At 30.4% G+C, this 26,177-nt stretch overlaps 1 protein-coding gene across 4 annotated transcripts in view; it reads right to left on the bottom strand.

Moving 5' to 3' along the window:
• Positions 1-26,177, bottom strand: part of LOC116434917 (uncharacterized) — a 37,358-nt gene that overhangs the window by 7,199 nt on the left and 3,982 nt on the right. For 2 of the 4 annotated variants that reach the window (XM_076370620.1, XM_031993863.2), the window contains exons 2-3: positions 10,805-10,961; positions 5,717-5,817 (exon numbers count right to left, since the gene is read on the bottom strand). In XM_076370620.1, coding sequence (XP_076226735.1) covers positions 5,717-5,817; positions 10,805-10,929 — 226 coding nt within the window. In that variant the 5' untranslated portion in view covers positions 10,930-10,961. Of the gene's footprint in view, positions 1-5,716; positions 5,818-7,449; positions 7,619-10,804; positions 10,962-12,021; positions 12,189-26,177 lie in introns of those variants that run through there. The other 2 variants (XM_031993872.2, XM_031993855.2) reach the window with 2 other exon arrangements.

Raw genomic sequence — 26,177 nt, 5'->3', positions numbered from 1 at the left:
GAAATGTATTTGTTACAGGCGCGTGTCAATATAAACTTGCTCAACAATTCGCACTGGTGTTCGATAAGTCACTGCGTGCCGCTGATATAATTCAAATGTAATGTTTAAATCTTTTTTCAACAATAACCATAAATTTTATGGAGGATAAAATAATTTTTGGAACTGTAGCATTCTTATTAAAAAATGTATAAATGAACGCATTAATTTACGAGTTTAATCTTCTTGTACATTAAAAAAATAGAAACAGAAACATAAAACTGTTATCGCATTGATAAACTTCGAATCGAAGAATATTCTGTAGATAATTAAATTTTGTTGTTCATATTAATGAATTGGAAATTTGTCCCAGATTGAAAGGATATAGAATCACAACAGTGAATTTAAAGAAGAGAATATATTAAGAGTAATTGTAAATTATTTGTTTGAAGTGTAAAAGATTTGTTACTATGAAAGTACAGAAATTATAGATCTGCCGAGCGAACTTGAGAGCCGTATGTATTCTAGCATGTGTGTGCAAATATGCAGGAGAAAAGCAATTAGATCAGTCGTCTGCCTTTCCAACGGTGTGTCAAGACTTTCCTAAAAATATTTATGAATACTGCAACAGATGAATCATGAATATAAACACAAAATAATTGGCTAACTGACAAGTGAACACCTCCTACGAATGCCTATGTTTCACACTACATAGTTTTCCAAGGTCCTTCTGCACACCTCAAGTTCGTCGAGTATGCCCATATTTGGATATTTTTGGAGCCCAGTATTATGAAACTAAATATTTATTGAATTTTAGAATTTTAGAATTTTAGAATTTTAGAATGAAATTAATGTTGTAACGAACAGCTTGTTTCCGACTTAATACACGTGAAGTAAATACAAACAATTTATGAAAACCATGTTGACGTAATGTTCTTTCATAACATTCCATCCTTTAATTTCTTATTTACTTTTATTTAATTTATATATTGTAACAGAATTTCGTTAGGTATGAAATTCAAGAGAACAATGAGATTAAGGGAAAAAATTGTTAACTCCCAAATTCCATAATTTAGGTTAGGTTGCTTGATAACAAAACTTCTGTTAGAACACCGCGGGAAATTGACCATTTTGTATGATACTCCTTTCCAACACGATCCATTTCTTTAACAGAATTAATTCTTATTAAGGTTCTGCGTTTAATAGTTTTAATTCAGCGTCAAATGTTACAGCAAATTATATGTAATTTCAATTGTTTTAACATTTCAATGTTCAATATCAAAATAGCAATTTCAAAATCCATTGAATTTCCTCCAAAGAACTGACAAAATTGTATTTCTGTATGAACAACGAGAAAGAGGGTCGAAGCCACTGGTCGCGACCTCGAATAATAAAAGCCACCCTGAAATTTTGCAATCTCATTTTTATTTGTGCATTGCGAATACAAAAAACTTTTGGTATATTATCGGTTCGATACAGAACAAAAAAATTGTTGTTTTTACATACGTTGCGAGTAAGTTTCATCCACATTTAATTAATGTTATACACACTTATTTTATATCGTTTCACTCGTATTATTAAAATCCATAAGAACTGCACCGTTCGCGTGAGCAGTTCTTTATTAGTTACGCGTGCACACGGGCAAATGTTTATCGAGGCATTTTTTTGCTGATCGGCGCTAATTGCTTAACAAAACGTACCGTAGTTTCACACGATCTTATAAAAGGCAACACTTAGTCACGACGAGGACGAAGGAGAAGGATCGACTTTGCCAAAACGGACACCGGCCAACAACTAACGGTACCCCGGAGTCACTTGCACTTTTCATTATCGCAGAAACGACCTGGCCACCGATTTTAGAGCTTCCTTGGTCACTGTCCAAAAGGTGGGGAATGATAGTGACAGGTAGGGAGACGATTGAAGTAATCACATTTTTGAGTATGACAGAATGCAACGAATTTCCTATTGACTTGCTTCCCGTTCTCCGTGGGCACAGCGTTTGAAAATGAGGATTGCAGCTTAGGATCGGTGTACTCGTCATCGGTAGACCGAAGGTTTTGTCTATTTATAACAATTACTAGTACGTGGTATATAAAATAGAAGAATATTTGAAATAATTCAAGAATGTTGTTGTTTTAGATAACTTATTGAAATATTTAACATTAAAACTACTAAGCAATTAAAATGACTTATGTTCAATTTTTTATAAAAATTAGAACAATACTAATACTAATACAATAAAATTTAATTTCAAATCATTCACATAAACGCCTTCATAATTCAAATATTTGCAAAATAAAAATTCTGAAGTGGATAAATTTGACCCACGGTAGGTTTAGTGTTAAGAGAAGAGATCAGTTTCTGCTGAACCTTCGTTTTTTTAAACTCTTGCGCTGGAAAAACGTGCCACCCACGTCGAGATGTTTCTGTTTCAAAATTGTCAATGACGTCTTATACACATCGATAGTCTTGTTGCATTACATATACTAAATCGTTTTGAACTGTATCACCGTGTATAAAATTAGTACATATGTTTGCGTAAAATAGATGAAAACAAAATTCTTTCGGCAAGAGTTTGGCAAGTCATTGAATTCATTTCCAGAGTAACAGGTTTAATTATTTTGGGAATTTGGTTTTGTATAAAGCCTAGCCGTTAGTGTCCTACGGTACACAATATTGTATACTACTAATACGATCTGATAAATAAATATTAAATAATTGATTGTTTAAATATAATTATTTGAAGCAAACGCTTTACGCACGATAAAGGCATATTTTTAGACAGGTTAAATACAAGTAGATGTAAATACATGTATCAAGCAATATGGGTAAGCACATTGACAAGCCGTAGGCATTAAATAATTATTAAATCTGAATTTATTTAACGTTAGAATGACACTGTTTGTATACTCTTTAAGATTTAATATAATATACAAATTTTGGCATTTCCTGTATTTCTTGTGAAATTTTGATGACCCTTTCTTTTAAATCACAAATTTTATGGAGATTCCTTACATATGATAGTTTTAAATTGTATGCGTTCGAAGTTCTTCATTAATTTAGCTTTACAACTATTAGGACTAAAAAATATTGTTAATTTATACATCATTTATATCTCCGTATATCTACTAATCATACAATACACAATATAAAATTATTTTATAAATTAATATCTAATATATAATTAAATCATCCACTTTCCACTAATTTAAATTAACTGAGTCTCAAATATTGCTATTAAAGAATAAATTCGACATGGTGTACTAAAAAGGAAAATCATCATTATACAGTTTAGAAATTACAATTCGATGAAAAAACAACAAAGACAAGCTTAAATGTGCATCAACATCGAATACTCTGTCAAGATCTCCTTTGTCATCGAAAGTTAGTTAAACGTTTATGTTACAAAATAAACAAGAAGTTAATTATTATTTACTGTATTGTCTACTACAATTATTGTCCACTATAAAATAGTGCACACATTATTTCCTGACAGGAGTAATAAAATTTGAATAAATATAAGAATAATTTGACCGAGTATTTCACAAGAAAAACATTCATATTTTACAAAGAAGTCATGAAACCAATTCAAAAGTTTCTTTATCAAAATCTACAGTGACTTGACAATCCACAGAACTGGAGAGTAACAGACCTTTGAAAATAATTACTCTTTGCATACTTTTGAAGACAAACTACCTGAAAACGTTCAGTACTTCATGGAAGTAATTCAGTGTCACTCTAACGTTAGGTAACCACATGTTTCGAGCAAATGAAATTGAAGTCATGACTTCCCAAACGACACAAGTCTGTCAATGAACATTTCGAGAAAACCAATTTTTCTTTTCATCTTCATTCATTCATACATTTTCATTATGTGTATTATTTTAATATTATCAAATAGGTAGTAACTCGTGTAGATAACTTTAAAAAGTTGAACTTGTGCTCTTCTGGAATTCACGACTTCAATTGTTAGTGTTCACCTCTTCGTCGAGATTGCAAGCCAGCTTTTCTGAAAGCGGTGTTAGTCTCCCTCGCTTTAGACTAGTAGTTTGCAGCTTAAGATTTGCCTCTTGTTAGTCTTCGCAGCTGTAACCCTCGGATTAGTCTCCATTTGCGCAATCCACGTCTCCGCTTGTTAACTATGTAACATTCCCAAGTCGTTTCTTGCTAATAAAATAATCAGTCGGTCCATGTATTAATTAACATGTAACTGTTCGTGTTAGAATTAATATATATCTATACACTAAGGAATTATTATAATTTATTAGCTTGTCGAAAAGACAATAAGCTTCATTGAATTGGTTACAGTATACTTAAATTGCAGACTGTAATATTAGAAATTATAAAGGTTGTTATATCAAATTTTATGGATTTGTGCTTTACTTCAACATTGTTCTTACTATCTGAGAAGTGTCTGTTACAGGACATTCTCATTTTGACTCGAAGCCAAACGTTTGAAACACGGGTGATAATGTTTCCGAGCTAAATTCAGAATTGTTACAATGATCTTACTGACTCATGTCGTAAAAATTTAATCGTTTAATTTCTTCTTTTCTTGTACAGTTTTTCGGAAAGAAAATTTAAAAGATAGTTTTTCATAAGTCATAACGATGAATGAGAAACTTAAATTATAAATATTAATTATAATAACGAATGCATTTTGAATATTGTTCTTAATTTTCTAAGTATGTGTAATATTTGATCAAATTAAGTGTGCAAGTATATAGTTGATTATTAAATTATGTATTTTTTAACATCTGTTTTGTACGAGATCTTGTGCTCCTTGAATAATAACAAAGTTATTTGTTGAAAAATAGATTATTCGTTTGCAGAAGTATATTTTAACATAATTACTTAAGTAACAAATAATATATTAAGGGTTTAGAAAAATTAATTGTTTACTGTCTAATAAATTTATCATTTTTAGTAAAACGTTCTAGTAAAACTATATTTTACATTTTAATTAAATCACTTTATAAAGTTTCTTGTGATAATTTCACAAATAATTTGCCGAATATTTTATACCTCTACCTTAACTGCGAAAAAAATGTTCTCGTACAAATGAAGTATGTAATGATAAAACTGAATAGAGATATGTATGGTAAGTACGTAAAAATTTGCAATTTAATAGTATGACATTGAATTTCGCGGTCAGAACTTTTCACTGTCCATTACTCACTTCAAACGGTGAACTTAAACCGAATAAAATTATTTCAAAATAATTTTTCTTGTCTTTACACAAAACCAATTTAATTTCTGTGAGTTATTTCCAAAATAGAAACACCAGAATCATTAGAGATGTTACACATATATTTCCATTTAAAAAATGGAGTATCTGACGTATGATACTTAACAAAGTCGTGGTTAAAAACTATTTGTATAACATTTCATGATTACTCTATTCATAATAAGAACTCTTTTAGTTAATACAGTAGATAATGTACATTAGTCTTTATTTCATGTTAAGATCTCGTAAATTATACTGTTTATCAATTGAGAATTTAAGTGTATAAATTACAAATGAATATAAATCAATGTATTATATCCACCCTGTATATTTATCAAATAACTTTGAAAAACGATATGAGTCTCTTAAATCCTTCTCCTAAGGTTTTTACGCCATCATTCACCGACTTATTGTCCTACATGACAAGTTGTACAGCAAGCATAGTGAACTGGTAGCAAGAAACGACTTCTTAAAGAGACAATAAAACGACTGCCCTTGTCGTTTAGTACTCACTTGGTTGGCCGTTTCGTTGCCTGGCCTCTTCCTCTTCGAGCATCCGCAAAACCGCGCTGTTTTGTAGGTTCGCCGGCTTGGCTAACTGATTGAAGTCGATCCTAGAAAAGCCATTAAAGCGTCAGTCACGTTTCCACATAAATAAAATGTAAAATATTGTATAGCTTTCTAATGAAAGTTTAGTGCTACGCAAAGACAATGCCGAACAGTAATTCAAAGTACGTGTACATGGCTTCTACCAATAGTTAATGAAATTCAATTTTGTTTTATAATGGTCTGTTCCTGTTTTCAGTTTATAAAATAGTTTAAATAAAGTATTTTATATATTAAGTTGAATGGGAAGTTTTGTCAGCAAAATTCTTGCGAATTTGTGAAATATTTTTAAGAACTTCATCCCTTTCCAAATGAACTTTTTTCATATTAATATAAACACATTAAATAAGAGATATCACATTATATCTTAGATTGAAGAATAAATTAGTTTTTTAATGAATACTGTTCCTCTAAGTTTGTTGACATAACTTTCCATTTAGCTCAATATTTATAGTGAGTAACTAAAATATTTAATAAACAGCATTTCATATTTTCATTAATAATGCCTAATGTAACATTTATGTAATATTTAAATGATTTTAGTTGTGATTAATGAAATTGTTTCGAAATGAGTGTCTGTTTGAAATTTTTGTCATTTTGAAAGTATAGAATTCATGTAAATATTTTTTCGTACATTTTGGAATTGATCTATATAAAAAAATTCTCTATTCAAGCTTTTACTATTATAAATTATAGATCTGTTGAATCTTAGCTATACATTATATGTAATTTACACAGAATCAAGCCAAAAGAACATAATTTCACTTTTATTAAATCCTCTCATCATTTTCCGTAGTTCTTTTGTATTTTCTACGATCAAATTTTCATTTTATTTAAAGAAAAACCAGTTTTTGATATTCTCACTGAATCATCACTTGATTTAAGAAAAATCGATTAATATCACTATAAATTTCGCAAGGTAACATCAAATTCGATTAGAATTTCACGACAAATTAATAAGTACATTTAATTATAATCTTTTAATTTAAAATATCCAAGGAGATTAAACTACTCAACATTCTCGGCACCACTCACGAAGCACTAGTTGTGTTAGCAATAATATTTATTAAAAAGTTTGTTTAAAACACGTTAAAGGGGACTACGGAACTACGGGCTACTAGAGGGAGAATCGAGTCCATTTAATTTCTGAAATTTCCTGTTCAAAATCCTGATCGAAGTTCGTAAATTCTCTGATGAAAATTATCTTTAGCAAACGAGATCAAGTACAATTACACTTGTGCTTGAAAAATCTATTGAAATGACGGATTAGTATTTATTTGAACTTATTAGGACCTTATTTTGTCTGTAACGTTCAACCCTTTGCACTTTGTAGTCTTCTTACGATTTGACATAGCAAAATGATAACATACGATATCAAATTTAATGTAATATAGCTAATTAAACATGAAATATTGAAATAAGATAATACTACTCTTGATTCCCCTATTATTTTTATTAAATAATTTAAAAATTGAATGAATGTTCCAGTAGCAAATGATGAATACATCCAGCAAAAAACTGTCTAGTGCAAAGAGTTGAGAGATGAGTCTATTTGTTTACAACGATCTAGCGGCTCATGGAGCAATAGAAACGTGAACCGCGAAATAAACAACCAACGGAATTTCTAGCTTTCAAATCACCTGCTTTGGGTGAGCATCTTGACAAGTAGCGGAAGAGAACGCGAGAGAAAGGAAGTCCTGCAGGCACGCAAGAAAACTACCGTTGAACCACGCAACCCCGAGGCCACCAAACGCGAAACTAAGTCAAGTACGATAGCGTTCGCGGGCTTTGCGCAACGGCCAGAGTCTGAGCGGGGTTTATTTCTAACCCGTGTGATTCGGCCCTCTGAAAATAACAGTCGACTCGCCCAATGACGGCTAGATCGCTGATTCATCAACCTGCAACCGGTCAACATCTGCCCGACCAACGGGGATCGATACGAATACGATCGAACGACGCGTGGAGAACGGATTGACGCAAGGTGGTTAAGCTATTGTCCTACGATTTCTTTCACGACTGCGCTCGTTAGAACTATTTTACTGGTTTTAACGCTAAAAGAGTAAATAACCTGATTTGGTAATGTACGAACTGAAATATGAGCCAATGAAAATCTTAATAAATACACTCTTATAATATCTTCAAAATAGTAAAAGGAAATCAATTTGACTGTTCGGTAGTTCTAGTGGCAATATGTTCGCAACCACGCGTCACGTATGTATGATAACGATTCGTGAGAGTCTAGCGTTACAAGTACTAACAATGAGGAAAAGAAAATTTTATATATTAATGCAGATATCTTTAATTACAAAAACATTTTCGAATTCAGTACTGTTTACTCATGCGTGACATTGTTGATTACCGTAGAAGTTTGATTACTGTAAAGGTTTCAACACGGGAATTTATGTTATTTTCATACAGATTTACAGTTTTAAGATCACAAGTACTGACACAACACAATTGAAGATGTATTAATGTTAAAAGAGAATATCTTGAAAAACGATAAAACCATTAGTTTAAACTTGTTTGTGACCTTTCTCATAGTTTCTCGAATCTTTTGCAGAAACCCACTTTGATATTTTGATATAGCCAAAATACGTATATGACGTTTATGTAAAATGCATTGCTTGGTTTATTTACTATGTCATAAATGTATAAAAAATATATGAACAACATATCGCGTGAAGCAATTGCAAAAAGACATGGTCCATAACGAGGGATTTCAAATTCGACCGTGGTCGCGAACGCGTTAAGTCGCTAGAAGTGGAAAAGCATTTCACGCTCTTTCTATTTCCACATTTACTCTAGAGCAACACGGTCAGTAATGGAAGAATAATATTTCATTTTAATTCAAATGAATTAAGTGATATTTATATTTTCTCGATTCTGTTTGGAATCCTCGCCATGAGTCTCAGACAATATTGTAGGATAAAGGGTTAGTTATTCCAATGGATTCTTTGAAGTGACAAAATGGCGGCTATGGACACTTGCCGGTTCTCACGTCCCGGTTGAATGAAGCTGAGCCGATCGGTTGTAAAATTGAAATTATCTAATAAATTACAAAATTACCTTTTCGTGGTAATGGTAGAAACATGTTTTTCAAACAGATATCTACTTTTTGATGTAGTTTGAAAAATATGCTTTTGATGTTTTACACACAGGTGTCGCTAGTTTTGAATTTTTCATTTGAGGTTTTTCAAAAACTTTCTTACTTTTTAATACTCGTTGTTTAAGACTGCTTTGAGTTTGAACCATTTTGATTTTGAAAGGTACTCTTCCAATTGGTTGCTTAGTTAGTTGAATTTCTTTTATGTAGTTGTTTCAATCAGTTAAAGATATTTTTAATTTAATTGAAAAGTGGATCATTGCTGAAAATACTGCGAAGGTTTCTGCAAAATTATAATCCATCTTTAAATCTAAGTTAGTGTTACACAAAATGGAAGACTGTGAATCTATACAACTAAAATTCATAATATAAAATAAAATTTTTATCGGCTCTTTCCAAATTGCAACAGAAAAAGGAGAAAAAACGATTACAACCAGAATTAAAACTAGATGCTTTCGTCAGGTTTTTGTACCTAGAATTTAGAAATAGAAGCGAATAATTTAATTTTTCTGTTAGTTCGCGTAATTCTGGTGTCTTAATATACAATTTAGTTTTTCGTGGAGGTCCACAACTTCGACAAAATAAAAGACGTACTAAAAAGAAAAACAAATTCTCCATATTGTAAATCTACAATAGCAAAATTACGATCAACTATTTAGTATACGGTTACGAAAGTCTTCGAAGCGGAAGAAGAAGATGTAAATTAATTTCAGACACAATTGTAACATCTCAAGTTTAAGTAAATACTCTGAGGTACCTGAAAGATACCATGCTTTACAACTATCATATTTCGGCGATTTTTTGAAAAAGGTGTACTAAGCTGAAATTGTCACTAATTATTCAGCGATGTAATAAGTGCAACGCAAAGTCTACTATTAAAAAGAACAAAGTCCGACGGAATAATTCTTCATTTAGAAGGTCAATGTTTATCATTTTCTGTCTTCGGCCAAGCACTGTCTTATCATTTTTTTTTTCAAATTACGCCGTTGAAATCCATCACGTTGAGTATATTCAAGAAGAGTATTTTTCCTTTCATTTCTTACGATGTTGCTACAATTTCATGCAGGGTGATGAAAGGGTGCTAGGTTGAAGAAATAAAATGATGAATTTTGTATATTGCTCTCTCTCTACGTATTTAAACAGTGTAACTACGTACAAAACAAATTATATATGTATAAGTATATACTAATGGAAAGAAGAACGCATTACGTACGTGTCCTAATTTGCAATTGAATAGCGTGACATTGATTTTTAAATTAAAATTTTTACACTGAAACATTTCTGTTTAGTTTAGAGGAATTAATTGAAATAAATAATTATTTTACAATGATTTACAATGTAAAATATAATTAATACAATTTTTAAAATAATTTGTTATTAGGTAATTTAATTGAAATAATGACATTGAGAGGGACTCACAAATTGAAATTCTTTGACATAATAGAATATAATAAACAATAACTTTAATATAATAAAAAACAGTTTGGTCAGTGTATACGTTTAGTTATAGTAAATTCTCTTTATCCGTTTTTTTACTTTAATACCTGTATACAATAAAATACATATTTATATATTAAATTGTTTACTTCTAATTGCTTAAATATTGTTGAAATGATTCAGTAAGAATATTACTTTATAAAAACGATAAGAATATTATAAAAATATTTGTGGTACAAACACGTGGTTATAAATATATTTCTTTACATGATACATGATAAATTACATACAAACGTAAATTATCATGAAAACGTATATTTAAATGAGTTTTAAAGAAGTATAAAGTGTAAGAAAAAAGAAATATACATTTGGCTATAGAACCACATTTCAAGATCCGTATTGTTTATAAATAACACGCACAATACAACATTTAATATTTCCGTAGATTTGCTTACCCGACTGCACCGTTAGCCAAAACTTGAGTCTGCCTGTCCAACGTTTCCTGTATCGCTTGTGGCGAATAGAGATTGATCGGGGAGTTGAACTGTTTGTTCACTAACATTGTCCTCTGCGTGGACATTTTTGCGATTCTGTCGAGTCTGTTCTCAGATACTAGAAAATAACAGAAAACGAGCAGTTAAAACAATTGTAATATATTCAAATTTACCCATTCTTACGTGTTCAGTGTCACTTGACATACGAAGTTTCCGTTAATAATTTCAAACCTGGCAGCCACTTAAACTGCAATACATAACTATAACGAAACCTTCGCAATTTTTCGTCATTAGAAGTCTAGGATATCATACGATTCCTAATGTTATATAATTTTTAAAGCTAATCGAACATAATCGAATGTATTTCTGTTCGAAAACTTGTTACTTTTATTCTGTAATATTTCTTAAAATATAGTTTCTTAAAATATTGCATCGCGCTGCCTTGGCTGCGTCACAAATTAGCATCGATGCGACTGATGATAAGGCGGACGATTAATTAAATAAAAGTAGATATTATTTTGACAGCGTTAAATGAATGCTCGTCCTGAAACTGTCATAAACTTGAATATCACGGTATCCTTCGAAAAATTGGGTCAACCAAGTGGAAACAAATAAGGTGTTTGTATAATTACCTTTGGCAACGAAACATTATCTCATGCGAATCATTCTAGTGGCTAATCGAACATTAATTCAACGGCTGTGATCGTTAATTCCGAGAATGCGACACATCTTTCGCCTCGGACTTTCGAATCATTGCCAAAACATAATTGCAGGTAACTGCATGTTCCAACCAATTCGGGGCCGGATCAAAAGTAGAATAGGGGTGTAATTTACGTAAATAAGATCATGTGAATGTCTTCGGTACTTACGAATGAATTCATAGAGAAAATAGTAAAAATAATGAAGCTCAAAGAAAATCATAGGAAAGAATCTCTTGTAAGGATCATTTTATTTTCAAATTTTAATATCACTTGTATTTTTGAAAGTTACATACAATACTTTTTCCCTCTTTTCAAAAAAGAGAATGAAAAAGATAAATTCAATTGTAATAGTATAATATTTTAATCCACCAATCGTAGGGTATTTTAATCTAAAAATAATTCATATTTTTGGAATCTTTTTATTGTGTATAAAGGTAATGAAAACAAATTTCGTGGGTGTATAATGATCTGTTTTACCTTAATTCAAAATAAATAAACGTCGTGTTTTATTGATGCGATTTCATTAAGTAAATATTAAGCAATCACACGATACAGAAAGCGAAACAGTCAGAGTTTGTTGAAGGTGCACGCAGTTCACAATACTGAAAAGAGCGAAACGAAGAAACGAAAGCGATTTTCAATGTTATATAAGTTGTATTGCATGCAAACAATAATGTATTTAAGCGACAGGTTTATCTGACAGTATGACTCACTGCTGGCCATTCTATCGTCGTTAGTTAAATAAACCTTAACGTAAATATAACTCATCGGAGGTCGTTCTATTACGAGGAAACACCTAATTCATTGTTACATCTATATAAATACTATAATTATATGATAATAATAATATACAATAATAATATGTATGATAGTATGATCTGCTGGTGGTAATTGTATCAAGATTGATGGAAATAGGTGTAATTATAACGCATAAAAACGTAAATTAACAGAAATAATTGATTTTTAGAAGTAGTTGATTGAATTTGTAAATAACTTTCGTAAATAATATGATTGACATGTGATTACAATGCTTCAATTGATTTTGGAAAATATTTCTGAATAGAAGTTATCCCATCAGAATATTTCGATTGTAATCAATAATTATAATAATTTAATTGTGACAATAAATTAAATGAACTTCTCACTTAAATTATCAAGAAAGATCATAATAAAACTAAGGAGTTTGATTATAATTTCATATAAATAAATCTCCTATGTATAAAAATGAAATATAATATTTCAATATATTTGTGGTCTGCTGAATATAATCATTTTGAGTAGAACATACAAATTGTAATATTTGAAATGAAAATTATAAATGAATATAAAGATCTTTTTGGCAAATAAAAATAATTAACAATAACTAACGAGAGAATAAAGTACATGAATGTAAAACAAATCGTAGCGAAGAAATTTAAACAAAATCCATAGAATTATGGTACTGTTTTTAACTTAAGAAATTTGATAAATCAAGAAATAAACTTTAATGCAAGAAACTTAAACTTAAAATCTGAAGTTTCATGAACGTTTGGAGCATAGTCGTTACTACTCGCTGCAAGTAGAAACAGGAAGTAATGCACAGACGCGTCGACCAAACCATACGCGACAAAGCTTTACGTAAAAACGGAACGTCACATAAAAGAATACATATTTTGCATCATACATTTTCATTTCCACTATACATTATCGTACTCTATCTTGTTTCTATCGTATTTAATACTAAAACTATCGAGCATTTACTATGATTAATATATAATCCCTATAAAAATGGTAATAATAGATTATTTTCAATTTTTTCAGACATTCATTATAGTATTCAAGTGAAACTATTTATTTTCAACATCATTAGAACGTCAATAATTGCTAAACAAGAAAACCGAAATCAGTCATTTTGACTGGTACGGCAATTCTAGTGTTAACCAGTTAACTGTAGAATTTAATTCGAAAAATCCCTCATTGTGCGAACAATAACATGAAATAATTGAAGTGTATACTCGTTTAACGCAGGCCAAATGCACCTACGTGTTCTAACGAAAAGGTAAAACATAAGGGAGAAGAATTACATGTTACTCTGAAAAAATCAGATTTAGTACCATTTTGGGTTTTAAGATGACGTGCATACTCGTCGGACGCAGTTAACTAGTTAAATACAAATATGTATCGAATTTTTTCCACTGTTTCACCGATATTCGAAATATTCTTTAGCTCCGTCCTCTATACGCCCGACTTATTTCTTGGCACGAATTTCGGAATAACGAGGCGAAACAACCAATGACCGGCTCAGATTTGTATATCGAATAACCAAACATTCGCGAACGATCCTGAAACATCATCAGAACGACGATTCGTAACCCACTTCTCAACTTGTTTGTTCTTCATCACCACGTAACATCCGATCTATCTTGTGAATCATCGTTGGCCGCGACGTTTACGTATACACACGAATTTGTGCATTTTCGCCCCACCTTACATTGGCTCGCCAAATAAGAAACGATCAGTCAAATTGTCTATGTACAAGGAGTAACGGGGAACGAAAATATTGGCAGACCGGGTTTTCATGTTTATACGATCGTTTTTCCGTTGAAAATAAAAGAATAAAAATACTTGAACGTAATGCGTTCACTGCTCGAATATTTGATTCGATTTAATAAATTTTTAAAATAAAACGTTGGACAAATGCGACTAAAACAAGTTATTGAGTTCCTAAATATAATTCTCTATCTTGTAACTTTAAATGACAGTATCTATAGCATTAATTTCATTTTTTAAAATATTTTAATTTTATGTCAATGAATATCTAATTTTGTGCTGATAATAATATCTAGAAAAGAGTGTTTAGATCCTTTTTTGCAAGTAAGAAATAAGATATGAGAACTTCATTTTCCTTAATATGTGAATTTTATATTAATGAATATTTAATTTTGTGTTAATATCAACAAATAGAAAGGAATTATTAGATCTTTCTTTTGCAAGTCAAGAATAAAAAATGACAAATGTAATGTGTGATATGACGAATGCGGACTGGTTTCTTATTTCGATGTTCACCCTGTGATCCAAAGGGTAAGGATTTTGTGAAATGTCTTTAGATTAATTGAATGCTAGTGTTAGAATGTTGTTAATAATATTCATTATTATTAATTACTAATGTTACTGATTATAATATCTATTAGTATTTGAAATTGTCATACATTGATTAAATATTACTATTACAATGTTATTAATAACATTGATTATTATTATTATTATTATTAATTATTAATATTAGTAATTGTAATATCTATTAGTATTCAGTAAATTCAAAAACATTGCAGAAAAGTCGTTTTTTCAAGACTCAATCGTTAGAAATAGTAGTTAGACCTTTATTAGTCTGTACCACTTATTCACCGTACAATCTTTGCATGAATTTTTTTAATCAATCTTCCAATTTCTTAAGTTCTTTACTTTCGTTATAATACATACAATCAGCTAAACTTTATTAAAACATTTTTTCTATTGTTAATTGTTATCTTAGTTTCTAAGCAATTTGATAATTAGATAAGAGTATTTTTGGAAAAAAAAGTTCATCAAACATCACAAATTATTAACGATAAATTTTGCCATCTATTCTGACGTTTATTAATAGACTGTGAATGTTTATACACGTGTAGATGTACAGTTGTATGTAACATATCACTTCCTCCATGCTTTGTTATTAATTCTTAACGGTGAAGATAGAAAACATGGGATCATGTTTCACAAAGTCCTCATGTGACAATTGATTAACGACTTTTATCTGTGAAACTGATCGTTGAAGCTAAATACGAATACGCAGACGTAAATAAAATTGGCCAAAAATATGAGGGAATCGCGTAGTAATCGATAATCGAGCGGAAAATATCAAACCAGGAAACGTCCATACATCATTCAAGAAAATAGAGAGGAATACAGCGAAGAAAAATCGAAATGTATCGAATATGAATATTAGAACATGAAAAATATGTAGAATAAATCTGTTTATGTAAATCATGTTAGCACATACATACGTACATACTTATATTTCTGTGAATCTATTTGTCATATTTCCATGTACTCTTTACATTTTGGTTTATTTTGGATATTTATTATTATCCGATTTTAATTTAAAATACATAACATATATAAGAATATTTAAAAATCGATCAGGTACTCACAAGTGTGTACCTATGCAAATATGTGAAATATATGAAAATGTATGCGGTGTCTTATTAAAATTCTTATAAGTTGAAATGCTTTCTAAGTTATAATACTGAATCACCCATGGACCATGTCTTACAATTAAGTGGTCTTCTTCTTAATGAATCATTTCAAAATGATTGTAAAAGACGCATTTCGTTAATTATATTAATATAGCTATTCATTAAATGTTTCATTGTTAACACCAACAATATTTTAAAGACATTTAAACAGTATCAAATAAAAAATAGTTCAGAAATTCATAAAGCTATATACAATCCTTTCAATGTATATTAATAATAACTAAGTATTGTATTAAGATTTTGGAAACATTTCTAGAAGAAAAATATTTCATTAATTATCATTCAATGATTAATTGCTAAATCAAATTATCGAACTATTTGAAATGATTTTTCAAATCTCTCTGATCTTGAGTGTTAATTATTAATTAATAAGGTTAAATTTCAATACTTCAAAGACGTGTTAACGTATAATATTTAATTCAAAAATATATGCTACTCAAATATTATAAAACTTAAACGAATCAATAGTTACAACTAATTAAATGTGACACAAAAATGTCACACATTCGAACAACCTCATTCCTCATCCATTTCCGGTAACAGGCGGAAGCATAAATAACCCATTCATTCGTCAACCTAAATAATTCTACAAAACGAAAATTAATAAAATTTCTTGAAATTACATACACAAAAAAGTAATTAAATATTCTACAACAGAAATTTGGAAACATTCAAAAAATGGCGTTAAATAGCCAATTTAATTATCTAGCATAAATAATTGATACAATTGCAATTACAATTGCTGTTTTTTCATTCGTAATTTTAATTCTTGTTGACTATCTTATAACAAAGTAATCAAAATCTATTTAGAAATTAAGTTTAACGTTCCAATCCTTTTAATATTTATTTAAATGCATTTCAAAGGAAATATGTCATCTCCCTCAGAATTACCCTAGATTTGAAAATGAATTTTCTCGGTGCCATATGAAACAAGCTAAATTTTATTTCACATGAAAATTGATTATTTTTTATTCGTAATGAACAAATAATTAAGATCTACAATATACAAGAAACTTGAGAGAGCATTATCTGTGAAAAGTCTTGACTCTCCAGTTTCCGTTTCCTTAATACTAAACGTACCGCAACTGGTCGGATGACCGATTTTAAAATTTGATTCAAAATTCTGCGTTTCCTTCTGTTCATTTAACTCTATATCAATTTTAATATTGTGCGAATAATGAAATTTTCAATTTTTATCATTCCTTCTGTTTTTGTTTCCAATAAGAAAAATGTATCGTCTAACGTATTTACTTTTATTTTGTAACCACTTATTTGACTGGCTACGGTAGGAATAAGTATATATCAAGTTGGCAAGGAAGTTTTGTCATCGTTTTAGGGAAAATTCAATTTTATATATTTAATCTTAGAAAGAAGATTACTTAATGATATATTGGCCATGATTTTCTATAATCTTCATCCGTCTATTAACTAGGTCATTTATGCCCGAAGCAAGGACAACTCTATCCTTCAACCATAAAAGAAAATATAATAAAAATCACCTTTATGCCATACACATTTCAACTGTAAACGGTCCAAAAACAGGATAAATTTTTATGAGCTTCCATGGCGCAATGCCCAAGATGGAACTCATGAAGCACATTGCAATTTAAACATTCGAATTCAATAATATTAGTTTCCGATTGCTGCCAACATCATCTGTATTATACAACTCCCAACCAAAAGGATAAGCGGGTCAGTTAGAGTAACCAAAAAGCAACAGAATTTTCTTGCCAACCTAATACAAAGTATCAGTGCATTTAGCATTAACCAGTTAGCCGTATTTGACGAGTACACTCGTCATCTATTTTGTCAAGTAAACATGTAATTCTCCTTCGTTTTGCCTTGGTTTTTTATTCTAACATACAAGGTGTTAATTTTAACTGGACCATCTAAATTATTTCCACTATTATTGGAAGTAAGAAAAAATGGCTAAATAGGATGCACATGGTTTGAAAGCGCGCATCTGATGGTGATAAAAAGAATCCTGTGAAGGCCATCCTATTTAGTCATCTTTTCTTACTTCCAATAATTGCTGAAGTAATTTAGATACTCGAGTTCAAATTAACACCCAATACATTACTTGTCCTGTGTCCGACGTGTATACGCGTCGGTGGTTGACTTTATGTCACACCTCGTAAGAGATATTTTAAACGAACTCCAGCAGTTAACTGCTTAAGAAAATTGGTTCGAATCATTCGATTGGATACTGTAACGCGTCGAAGCAAGAGAACCGTCGACGACGCGCGAGACAACGTTATAAATTTTTTCGACCTGGCACGGGCCTAGAATTTCCAACGATCTTGTAACACGAGCGCCGTCCAAATACCGATGGAACTTGGAATAGATTATCCGCGTTACATAAATGAGACTGCCAGTCGCACGAAAAACTTGGGACTCGCCCGCGCCGCGCCGACACGTATGTATCCCCCGAGACTAATCGTCGCGCGAATCTTTCGAAAGGTTTGGCCGGGTTTCCGGGAACCGTCGAATCCACGATTCCGCTGTAATCCAATACGACCCAGAAGTGCGATGTGGTTCCCGGGTCACAAGGTGGAAGGGGAGAGGATGTAGAAGATTTTGCGGACGATGTAGATATATTCGGAGGAATTTCGTAGCGAAAATAACCGCGGTAGACTACCGGTGGCTGCAGGGACGCGTCAGATAGAATCCGAAAGTTTCATAAGATAGACGCCAGCGCTTTACACCTTCGTTTTTCGATTCCTCCCCGTTTCCGGCCGATATCGGCCTGACCGGCAGCAGAACGAACGATCCGATGCCGGCGGATCCGCCATTTTTCAGGGGACCGTTGCAACGTGGTCCGGATCGAAAAATTTACTGACATTTTGTTGGCACTTTTGAACCATTACAGATATCGAAATGAAACTCAGATTAAAATATAGTAAAAAATAATTACTTTTAATGGTATGCACTGCAACATCATTTTTGTTTGATTAATCATTTTTTTATAACTTCCAAAGTTTATTCGTCTTTAAGGTATGTTGAAAATTACATATTATTATATTTTTTAATACTAAATATGTTATTTGGATTAAATAATACATTCGATTATGTGGTAAACAATACTGAACGGAAGAAAAGAAAATTCAAACAATTCCTGTGTAAGTTGTGATAAACTGTGACGATTTTATAATTTGTTTGAAAATTCGCAAATAAAAGGAAATGTTAAAATGATAATATTACATATAAAAAAAGATAGCAAGTGATACTAAAATGGCAAATCCTACGTCACTGATATAAACATAATTTTTAAGTACATTTTTGTAAAAATTGATTATTTTTCAACTGTCGGCACAATTTATGCAACTAAAACGTTGAATTTAATAGGACGATATTAATTTGAAAACTTTAAGCGATATTAGATACGCTGAAGTATAGACAATAAATCTGCTACATCAGAAAAACGCTGCTACATACTTCGAACATTAAATTTTGGTCAGGTTTTCGTCGGAAGGTATCACTGTGCGTCACAACTTTGATTCAACTTACCTCGATCTTTTAACACTTACAAGGAAAATGATCGAACTCGAAAATTAAAAGAATTATGAAACTTTGTGTGTAAGTAGAGTAAGTCAAGACTAATACATTCCAATTTCTTGTTCGCGCCGAATTTCACTTTGAAAAGGTGAAACCACCCCTTGAAAAAAGGAAGCAGAAGAACTCAAATTATTGAGTTCCAATTTACTCAAGATTCTGGGCAATTTGGATCGCGAAAAATAGCGACTCAGGTTAATTGAGGTCGCTAAACTGCCGTTTGAAGATTTAGGATCACTTATTCCAGAAGAAGGGAGTAAGGAGTAGTATTTTATGTAGTAGCGTTGGTTACAAGAAAATTATAAATAAATATTCATGAACTTACAGCGTGTAAGAGTTTCCGAAGACTTGAAACGATAATTTTATAATGTATAGAGCACAGCTTTATTTTATTCTGAATGATTGGAGCGTAAATTTGTATGTGGTTTCGTTGTCTAATTGTAAGATTAGAATTATTAGCGTTTATTAAAGTTTACACTAGTTTATTTTGCTCTCTTTGTGCAAATAATTTCTCTTTTCTCTAATTTTGCCAAGGAAAGTTTCTTATTATTTTTGTAATATTAGGAGTTATATTTTTAAAAGATAATTATATTTATTATTATTGCAATAAATAAATTTAATTATTAATACTTTTATCAAAATAAACACACGATTGTGTAAAACCCAGTGATTATTTAAATAAAATGAAGGGCAATTAATTATCAAGTTCGTATTGTTAGTCTTCTTACGTTATTCGAGACATCTTGTGCCAATAGAAAATTTGTGTAACCGCTAAACATTAAGAAATCATAGAATTGACGTAAATTGTAGTCGACGCTATTTTTAGTATGATACGCAAGTCGTATAAAATTATAACATTTCAAGGATATAAATACTGATCGGCTGTTTCTTTTATATAATGAAGAATGTTTTATTTTCTTATAAGTATATGTGTAATTACAATTAATGGATAAATTTTTCATTCCTAATTTGCTTTAATGTGATTTATAATTTATTGGTACAACGACGCCCACAAAACAATTTTGGCTACGTTTTGTGCCCTGTTGTCGTGACTGGCTTTTTCAGGTGTCTGTTAATATTACGCATCACCGTCACTCGACTTGAAATAATAATGCTACATGTTCAAGTTCTGTCTATCAGCCATGATGAATAATTACATAAACATCCCAGTTAAATCCTGTTTTCAAGGAAATGGAATTCAGAAACCTAACCCCTTGTACCTGAAAGGCGTCTTACATTAATCATTCGGTTTAATGTAGCAAAATTATAAAATTCGATATTTTATATCAAGGTTTATATGTATAATGCAATTCATAGTTAGTTCTATTTCATGTTTCGTGTGTCATTTAAATTGAATATATTTTACAATTGAATGAATATTTCATTAGAAAATGATAAATATATGTGGTGTTCGAGAGAAAAGAGGAGCAACCTTACATTAATGATTTTGTGTTAATCAAATCTTTAATTCTTAAATTTTATCAAATCATTATGAAAACATGTGGTATAAGCAGAAGTGACCGGTGACGGTCAGACGCTGAGCTAAGTGATATTCAAGCACTCACGAGATGTGTACGGATTTTTTAACTCAAGGTTTTTAACAAATAATTTTGATGAAACATGCTTTGTTTTACATTGTTCATTAATTTTTCATAGAAACATGTGTCATTCTATATTTCGAAAAGGATATTTAGTCAAATTTTAACCAATGATTATAAATGATAATCGATAATTAAAGAAAATTATAATATAATAAATGAAATTGTTAAATTAACATTATAGCCAATAATAATCCAAATACTTCTAAATGTTGTTCTTAAAAGGTAAAATGATCAATCAGTGTGTATTGATATTTATGTGCCAAAATAATGTAAAAGATACTATCCTATTCATGCAATTAAAATATATTATTATTTAACAGGTTAATTAACAAAAAAATGACACTCTATACTGATTCAAATCAGTAGAAACGTTACTTAAGTACTCCATGCCATATATTAACTTCTATTACTTAAATCAATTTACAAATTAATTAATTTAATGAATCAATTAAATATTTCAATATTTTAATTAATTAATTTAATTAATCAATTTAATGTTTTATTAAAATATTAAACCTCGAAATATACAAGAACTTATGTTTCATTTTAGAAACAAAAAATGAATAAGATTACAGTTAAAAAAAATTGAACAACGTATCAACCCTTCATGTCATAAAATGCTCCATTATGTTTCGAAACGTTTGACATAATTATCTAACCATCGTAAATGACAACGAAAAACAATAATGAATTTCAATATGTTATTACCAATACTTGCAGTGTTTCCTATCATTTTCATGCATTTAAAATCTTTATTGAATAAATTGTACTTAATAAATAAAGCACAATAACAGCTAGTCAACTATGCAATTTTGCAACGGAATTACAATGTTATAGCAACATTGTAAAACACACAGAATATTTTTGGATGATTGCCGCACTTTGTTTTCACAATCGCGTCAGACATTTATTACTAATGATAGCATTTAATGTCTCCTAATGTTTATCGAGGTGAACAGGAGGAGACTGGCAATATTGTCGAATGATACAACTGTAGCATATTGTTACCAGTAACGTCATTCCCTGTTTTACAGAATTGTTTATCGATCTATCAAATTTAGTCGTGTCACTCAACTAATTAGAAGTATTTAAATCACGATGAAAGATATATATTCTCCAAAAGTCGAAGAACCGTTATAGAGTTATTAAGAATTTAAACTTATCCTTATAAAAACCATGTTAAACGGAAGTATAGAAAAGAAGTTTGTATTCTGGAAAAAAAAATATTTAAGTTCGGATAACTTTTGCGTGGAAGTAACAAAACTCTAAACATCTAGGCTTCGATCAGAAAAATTGAAATTCAGAGATTTTAATTCGAAAAAAAACAACATCAACAGTTACGTCATATGAAACAGACGGTTAAGTAAGAAGGTGGCTCCATCGTGTTGTGGAGAAGTACGGTAGCTAGATTACAGATGTTCTGCAGTTAAATGGAAACTTTAAACAATTTCACTGAATTTTCGACTGATTTTTATATTGCCACCCTAACAATGGAACTCGTACTCAAAGAAATGAATTTCGATTCAACCCCAATTTCTCCAAAATTAGTTTATGAAAATTTGCTTTCCGGTGTAGGTCTAATAATAGCATATGATATGTACACAGAAATATTTTGGAACATAATTTACTAGAAATTATTGAGAATATGCCAGTGGCCTCCAACGCTATCAAGGACCAAAATATTGTTAAAGCTGTCTGAAACGGTTTAAATATTACACAATAATACCTAGTCACTGAATTATATATTGACACTTCGAAAAATCATACATTGAAGAAATATTTCAATACCTTGTGATAAGCAACCATATGTTAGTTATATTTTCTAATTATCATTTACTTTATACGACAATAAAAAATTCTTGTGCAAGCGGATGATTCGACTTATAATTAACAGAAAAAGATATTACGCCTAAACAAAAATAAAAAATGTAAAATAAAATTATTTAACAAGATTACGCGTGTTTTTGAATGTAATTATATTGTATTCCATTTGTTCGTGGGTTGTTAGCCGTATCTACTTGTAATTAAGTCACAATGTAACACTGACACGTGTTATTTAATTCGCATTGATACTACTATGTGTTAAATTATATTTAATTATCGAGGAAAATCAAGTGGTAAGTAAAAATTAAACTAAAACAAACTAATAATTGTACCGTGTCGCATGCATGCTAAACCTAATTTCAATTTTTGACAAATCAAATTAAAGAACAATTCATTTCATATTTTAAGGACTTCTTTTCGAAAAATCATTTTTTTCAATTAAATTCTAATTCACATACAGACATTAAAGTCGGTACATTCATTTTTTTATTGAAACGCATCAGTATCCAATACATTACTAGCTTTCTTATAAATTATTTAAATAATGAAAAAATTACTGTAATTCATTTTTAGTAAATTAAAATCTATAAATCTATAAATATTTTTAATAAATTAGTTAGGTTTTTAAGAAGTATCATTTGCTATGATAAAATTGTACACTTGAAAAACTGTACCCCTTGTATTTTATTCTTTACAATAGAATGGATTTACTAAATGTAATTTATCACGTATGAACATATACATTTTATACAAATATAGTTTCATTATAATTTGCTAGAACAAAGTCTAATTTGAGAGCTGGACCGTCCGACTATGATAACATTGTTAACGTCGGAATCGATAATAGCTTCGGACGACAGTTACCAACGATCGCTTTAAGAGCCAATCGTATCGTAACTGGATACACGATTGTTGATACATCCGGTGGATTTCATAAGCCCGCGTTACCAACGGTTTCTTTTGGCGGAAATAGAGCTTAAAAAAGGGGGACGCAGCTATTCTTGAGAAAATAAAGTGTAACACGGAAAGAAAATAAATCTCCGGCGATAGGATGCTCACAGACGTAAGAGAAGCTTCCGTACGCGAAGCTGCACCATTCCTCGCGGAATACGATTATTTTTCTAGTGATAATACCATTTGCTATTTAAGAAGCTTAGCAGACAATGAATAATTAAATGAACAGCTCGTAAATAGACTTTGAATAAAATGTGACAATGAATTCTGGAAAAATTATATGGGTAGCATAAATTGTTTGGAATTATGAAATTTGAAATTTTATTAATTATTATTTTATTAGAAATATTAATATTAATTATTATTTGAATGAAATTATTAATATTAACTATTATCTTATTAAAATTATTAATATTAATTAATATTTTATTTGTGCTACGTTTTTTATATACACTAGTCTCTTTGTCTATTCCAGTTGTCATAATGGCAGAATGCGTAACGCTAATGAAATATTGTGTAACAGCCGTGTATTTCTTCAGTTCTTCAAGTAGAATATTACTAATATTTTTCATATATTCTCCATTTATGTATACGTCTTCTTTGAATTATACTGTAGAACAGAAAACTGTTTGCTGAAGCTGCAAGAAAGGAACGAACGCGATTCTTATCTCGTCAGGTCTAATATAAATATTAGCATCTTGTTCAGCTTATATGATAACCAGAATTTGGAAATGTTGATATAAACATGCCATTGAGAATAAGATCGAGAATAATGAATAAAAGTAAATGATATTTTTATTTGTTATTAATTACTTCATTACAAACAATAACCTTGATTATGAATTGACTATATTGAATTATTAAAGTATCAGTTTGCTGATACATGAAATACATGTTTTCAATTATTTCGAATACTAAATATTAAATGTAATAAATTTCAATTGAACTACAACTATTTCTAACAAATACTAATTAACTTCTCCTTTTTATTAAACACAATAAAACCTTTTAAACAACAAACGAACCCACTGCTGACCTTTTTGCCAATTGTGATATTTATTCTAATGTAGATGAAACACAAGGATATATTATGTATGTGCAAATAAAGTACGTGCTTTGATGTCAGCTAGACTCGTTCGGTTAGAATTATGTGGACAAGGTGATTCATCATCGTCATAACCGAAAATGTTAACAACCGCGATAAATTTCGTTCAATGAGACACTTTACACGGTACTTCGAAATGTCATCAACATGAAATTTATACGTGTGTACACGCTACGCTTCCCCTACTCTATCAGACTACCACGAAGTAAAAATATTTTAAAAACGCGTAAGAAAATAAAACATTGTATCTTTCATCAAATATTAAATACGAAACACGTAAAATATTCAAAATGTATATGCAATTATAAAAACCGTTATTAAAAACTGCACAGCGTTGAAAAATAACATACTGTAATATACACGAAGAGAACGTCAAACAAATACTTCGTTTCAAAAAAATGTCAACGACGAATTTCTCGCTTTAAACCGTACACGTTGTTCCCTCGTGAATCAATAATCCAAAAGGAATTGAGAAACTGACAGCAAGCGTGCAAACACAGCATTTAACCCCTTGCCCTACGATTTGTTTTTCAACTGTGATCAATACAACAACTTTGTCACTAATAATTTATCGAATAAAGAGAAAAATTCTATGCATATTTCTATATCTACGTTTTGTCCTACAATATAATAATTAATAACAGAAGAGTAATATCTAATTTCAATTAGAAGGAACTGAGTAATATTTATGTTTATTCAATTCTATAATAAACCTTCACCACGAGTCTCACGCGTTATTGTATGGCAAGGGGTTAAAGGGAGTGTCCTTCCACGTGCACTTTCAACGATCAACAAACTCGCGACAGAAACAATATTTTTTCCGGTACGTAGGAAATTTTTATCATAACAGAAAATCAAATTCATAACACACGTATCGGAAGAAAAGTATTCACGAGTATTAACAGTAGAACCACCGAGCGTTTAATGTATTTAATATATGTTTCCTCATGAAAATTGTAACAATAGGTTTTTTCAGTTTCTTTATGCATTCATTACAATGTTCAAATGAAACTATCTATTTTCAAAATCATTTCAGTTATTCAACACTTTCAGGATATTAATAATCGTGAAGTAAGAAAACTGAATACCGTCATTTTGACGGATGCGGTAGTTCCAATGATAACACGTTGACTGCCACAGGGGTCATCGCTGTTGAAGCTTCCGAATTACAAGAAAATATTTATAACTTGTAAGGTATGTCGAATAAAAATGTTCGACAGCATAAATAACTAAATAATAGTGCACAGAATCATGATAGCAAATAATTAATAATCCTTTCTCTTCATCTTTGCTAGGAAAAGAATAAATAGTACATAAAACACT

This window comes from Nomia melanderi, chromosome 1 (assembly GCF_051020985.1).
Source record: "Nomia melanderi isolate GNS246 chromosome 1, iyNomMela1, whole genome shotgun sequence".
Taxonomy (NCBI): domain Eukaryota; kingdom Metazoa; phylum Arthropoda; class Insecta; order Hymenoptera; family Halictidae; genus Nomia; species Nomia melanderi.
This window is presented reverse-complemented; position numbering and strand designations above follow the sequence as displayed.